Source organism: Castanea sativa, chromosome 4 (assembly GCF_040712315.1).
Source record: "Castanea sativa cultivar Marrone di Chiusa Pesio chromosome 4, ASM4071231v1".
NCBI classification, from domain to species: Eukaryota; Viridiplantae; Streptophyta; class Magnoliopsida; order Fagales; family Fagaceae; genus Castanea; species Castanea sativa.
In genome coordinates, this window is record NC_134016.1 from 46,756,097 (window position 1) to 46,761,685 (window position 5,589).

Below are 5,589 nucleotides of genomic sequence, written 5' to 3' on the forward strand. Positions count from 1 at the left end.
GAAGGCCAAAGAAGAAAGGGGGGAGAAAGAGAAAGAAATTAAGAATGGTAATCTTTAAGAAAGAAAGAGAAATAATACGGAGTTAGTCCTCGGCTTATGTCCGAGGAGGATTTTTTGCAATTATCATTTGTTATTTACAAGTGTTTGCACGCCAAACCCTGTTATCAAGTTCTCAGTACCTTTAGTCTAGATTTCAAGCCCATACTCTACAAATTTCATTGTTTAAGGCTCATTGGGCCTGAGCCCATAATTTTCTTTGGGTCCAGGTGCAATTGTGTACTTACAACTCTTAGCTCAAATTAAATTATTGCCTGATTCTCCACAAAAAAAAAAAAAAAAATTGACTAATAGCCATTGATCCGTCAAGAGCTTTATAGCTCAATTGATATTTCTTTGTTTTTTTAACAAAAACATCTAGGGTTCAAATCAATTTTCCCTTCTTGTAACTATCAAATTATAAATAAATAAATAATGATCAATCCCATATTGTTAGATTAATTAAAACATCATCTCATTTTTCTCTTTCCCCACCCACTATGAAATAAAGGATTTATGATAGTGAGTGTTGTGACAACACATATTCACCTTAGTATCAAGATATTATGGTTAGAAATATTTTGAAATTGGGAAAAATTAATGACACTTTAAAAGCATTTTTATATTAAAAATAATGAAAAAGTAACTAATTTTTTATATTTTGCATGGTTTTCACGAAAGTAGTTGGGATACAATTTATTTATATGTGGGCAAATTAGGTCCCAAACTTCACCTGGTTTCTCCCAACTTTCCTATGTTTCCCTGTGTTTCTTCTCTTTGTCTCTCACTCTCCAATTTTGTCAACCCCCAAGCATCTATCCTCTTCCCCTTTTTATAGTCTCTTGTTAGTGGGTGATTTTCATTATTTTCTCACTCCAAATTCTAAGGAATCCTCACGACTTTAGAAGATTCCTTTGAAACTTGTTCCAGATGCTAAATAGTGTAAGATTCTTTTGAAACTTGTTCCAGATGCTAAATAGTGTTCGGTGGTAGTTCCTCAATGACATTCTCTCCCACTTAATCGTTTGTTGGGCCTTGGTTTTATGTTAGGTTTTGATCCAGTGGGCAAACATGAGAGTTGCTTGGACCCAACGTCCCCCACCATTTTCATAAAAATGGTATTAAAAAATTCTCTTAATTTTATTTGTTAACCCGGAAAGATCCCATCTCGCCTCCGAGGGAGTTGCCTTTAATACAGAATTTAACTAGTATTTATTCAATACTCACAAAAATGAATATTTTTTTTTCTCTATTCCTTACTTCTTTTTTAAGAAATTAATAAAAAAGGGAAAGAAAAAGAAATATTCGTTAATCCGTCACTAAGATCCGAATCCAAGAATCTCTCAGAAAATCAAGGCATCAATACCATATTTGGCACTAAGATTATAAGCTAAGATGGTAAGATATATACCATTGATGGATAAAGGTAAAAAAGGGTTGAAGGGAGAGATCGATGTTCATGCAGCTACGTGGTGCAATAGAGATTGAGATAGGAGAGTAAAAGCAAAGTGATGATCATATCTATCACCTCACCACTTCACCAGCCAATTAGCCAACAAAAGATTATTCAAAAGATCTCAATATATTAATTAGTATTACACACCCAACTTCTCTCATCCACCTGTCCCTGCAGGTCGGCACACATGTACAGTGTACTCATCTCTCTATTCCCAATCTCCCCTAAAAAATCTACCATTCTTTCTTTGCTCTTTCACTATATTGCCTCTCTCTCTCTCTCTCTCTCTCTCTCTCTCTGCAAAAACTAACTTTCCAAACTCTTAGAAGTTAGAACCCAATGAAAATCGGCCCCCTATGGCCCTATCTGCACCATAACTAAAGTCCCTTTATATAGTTTTACTGTGATTTCAATATAGGTCACAAATCACAATATATAATATAATACCAAATGACAGAGAATTAGTTTTTAAACTCACTACTGAACAAAAAAAGAGTCATACACTCAAACAGATTAACACACAACAAAACACCTGTAATAGCTCGGTATTAAGAGACAGGAACGTGGAAGAACAGTGAAAAGTTGAACAAAAAAAGAAGATACATCATCATCAACAGCCCAAAAATATTCACATTTATGAAAAGAAAAAAGAGTAATAAGGTACCATAGGTCCAAAGCTTAGTACTTGTTATACATATATATTTATGTTAATGATCAGAATCGGACGGCTATTACTTAGCGACCCAAAGAGAGGGCGGCCTTGACGTCCAACCTCCATGCAAAACCACCACTGTCCATTCTCCACACATCACAAGGCAGCGTGATCGAGCTCCTCTCCTTCCCACACGTGTCGTACTGGACCAGCCTCACCCTGCACGTGAACGACGTGTAGCTTAGCGTTCTTGCCATTATTTCTCTCAAACTCTCTTCCTTCACCACCAAGCACACCGCCACCTCATGATGATCATGATGATGATCCATCATCATCATCTTCCTGTAGGCCCCATTAGTCCACGTCACCTTCCCCAACCCATCAGATACAAACCCGGGACACGTGTCCCTCTCCAAACTCATCCTCCTCTCCTCATCTGTACTCCCTAGCTGCCCATCCACCGTCCACGTGTCCGTCACACATTCCACGATCACACACGACCCCACCCCCATCACCACCGTCCGATCTGATGACCAAAACCCCACCTGGTGGTCGCTGCTATTGTTTTTCTTTTTCCCATCAAAGCTCAGCAACGCGGGCAAGTTAGCCCTCGCTGCTGCTGCTACTTCTTTCTTCTCCGCCGGAGTTGACAGCCTCGCCGGCGAGACCTTACGGTCAGGGGTCTCCGGCAACAAAGGCAGAGTCACCACCTCCGGCGAAGCCTTTCTCTTTTTATTACTATTGCACCGCTTATTACTACCGCTATTACCACTGCTACTACTTCCACTACTATTACTGCTATTATTACTATTATTGCTTTTCACGTACCTCCTCTTCCCTCTGCCACCACTTTTCACGTACGCGTCAGCTTTCTCCGGCGAGGAACCAGCTGACGATCCAGCTCCGGCAGCCGGCTTCGGCGCTATTGGCCGGAACCTTAGCATTATCATATCCATCTTGGACATATCGTAAACCCCATTAGCACCATAGCTCGCTATACAACACCCTCCTCTCCCATCCATATCGTTATGATCTCTCTCTCTCTCTCAATCTTTTCTCTAGCAAAAACGCAGCGTTTTTGAACTGGGTTATGAGTTGTTTGGAATTGGGACTATAGGTATTTATAGGGAGATGGGGTCGCGACACGTGTGATGTGGAATTAGTACGTGCGCTACAGCGCAGAGTGGGATTGGTTGAGAGAGGCGACGTGGGCACTGTAGTGAGGGAAGGGAAGACTGGGGTGTGTGTGGGGTCCACGGACAGCTTGAGTTTCTGATTGGGCCCCACGAGGGGACCAATAGGAGATCGAGAAGTGTCGAGTGCTAGACACAACAAAGGGGCACGTAAGCGTTTTTTTTTTTGTGCGAGTGTCGGGCAATGTGTGACTATTGGGGGTCATTGGGGTGTAGTAGTAGACTAGTAGTAGTAGTAGGGTTTTGATTTTCGAGAGGGGTTAGTGTACGAGTTTTTTTGGGGTTCCAGAAGGTGGACACGTGGGCCAATTGAAGAGGGATTGTGATTGTGCCATGTGGAGGGTTTGATAGAAGATTTTTGATGTTTTGGACCGTTTGGATTTTTTAGAAAACTTTGGACCGTTGGATTGGTTGGGATGAGAGAGGATTTTTTTTCCCTATTTGGTCTCCGTGATTGGGGAAAGGGAAAGTTGAAAAAAAAAAGAAAAAAAAAGAAGTGGGTCTTTACTTTTTTTTTTTTTTGGTTGAGGAAATGGGTCTTTATCTTTAATGCCCCTTAACTATCTTTATTTAATTTGGAGTACAGAAATAGCCTTGTGTTTGATATTATTTTTTAGCTTGCCTTTGATGGTAATGGCTATTTTGGGATATGTGAGCCTTGCCTGGTCTAAAGTGGCAAGTAGTAGGAATTTCTGCTTGTTGGAAGTTGGAATCATCCTGTGAAATTGTGAATCTATCTTGAGCCTCTACAAGTCTAGAATCAAAAAATAAAAAAACCATAAAAAAATACTTATAAATAACTACTAATTTAACTAGTTGTCATGTAAAAAAAATGTTAATAGTAGGTTGAAATAAAAAATAATAAGAATTTGTCAACTCAGTTATTGTGAAAAAAATTACATGGATAACATTACTTATTTACAAAACACTGTTTCATGTTGTAATTTTAAGAGATACAAAGGGAGATTAGCAACTTTTTTAGGGGTGTTGAGCTAAGTGTTAGTTTGGATACAAATGCGTTTACTTTTGTGCTGGTGGCTGTGTTTTTTGTATGGGTCTCGTGCATTATTTATAGGATCCACAAATATGAATTTCAGCAAATTTTTCTTTAAAATTAAGTCTCATGGTGCTATTTGTATATTTAAAAATTATTTTGTTATAGTGTTTTTAGTTTTTAATTTTTCGCAATAAATAGTATCCAAACAGAACCTAAATCTAAATGAGAGAGAATATATGGCCAGCTGCAGGGATACAAAGATAAGACCTCCTCATAAGTTAGTGCACCTTTTGAAATGAACAAAACAGTTTTCTTTTTTGTAGGTTTGCTGACTTTCTTTAATTTTTTGTTTGAATGTTGACCAGCACTATCCAAGATGCATATGCTTGGTCTCCCCATATTTTTCCTTTTTGCGTGATTCATATTTGGATGGGTCTTGTAACACGACAACACATACGCAATGTGTTTATGAGTTATTACATCCGATAAGATTGAAACGATAGTTGTTGTAGCATGTTTGCACCATCAATAGTCAATCACTTGATGTTAATTAACATCATTGTGTTATTCACATGTGTGCATTCAGTTAATCATTATATCCAACACCAATTCTATTTCCAAGAACCATTGTTCTCTTGAACGTTGAATTATTCACGGAAAGAGTGAATACTTCTATAATTACAATAGGAGAGGTGAGGTTAATTTTAACCTTGAATGTCTTGGATTTAGCTTAGGAGCAAGGTTGGGTTGGAAAAGAAAATGCTTTCAATTGTGACTGGACTTTTATTCGTGTCTATAATTGTTTGAAAGGAGAGACTAAGTATTTTTTTTCAAAAGAAAATTGAGTGACTGATAATAGAATATAAAAAAGGCCGTAGCAAAAATTCAAAAGAATCAAAACATTTGAATATAGAATTGTTTCCAATAACGAAAGTTCACATATAATCAGAAGGGACCTTATCCACACAATGACATCATGGAGCTATGGACGTTATAGGAAGCATAAATTCTCTATTATATTATGGTAGTATAAATAAATATCTTATACGTACCTACAACACTTCTTAAACCTAAAATCAGCATCCCCAATAGTAGCTAGTGATCCACAAAAATCAGAAGATATGACTGATTTGAAGTTGTAGCAATTCGACGACAACAAGTCTCCTCTTAAATGGAGTTTCTTGTGAGACAACGATTCTTCCATTCCATTTATTTTATTCATCATATATTATTATTATTATTATTCTTTTTTGGG

At 37.7% G+C, this 5,589-nt stretch overlaps 1 protein-coding gene across 1 annotated transcript; it reads right to left on the reverse strand.

Annotated features, from left to right (window-relative positions):
- Nucleotides 1–2,003: 2,003 nt before the first annotated feature.
- On the reverse strand, nt 2,004–3,246 carry LOC142630861 (uncharacterized). Its single transcript, XM_075804914.1, has one exon. It carries the CDS (start codon nt 3,164–3,166, stop codon nt 2,228–2,230), a length of 939 nt encoding a protein of 312 aa, XP_075661029.1. The 5' UTR covers nt 3,167–3,246; the 3' UTR covers nt 2,004–2,227.
- Between the last annotated feature and the right edge of the window lie 2,343 nt (nt 3,247–5,589).

Excerpts from the sequence above, each read along its gene's own strand:
- LOC142630861 (XM_075804914.1), bottom strand. The coding sequence starts at position 3,166 with ATGGATGGGAGAGGAGGGTGTTGTATAGCGAGCTATGGTGCTAATGGG.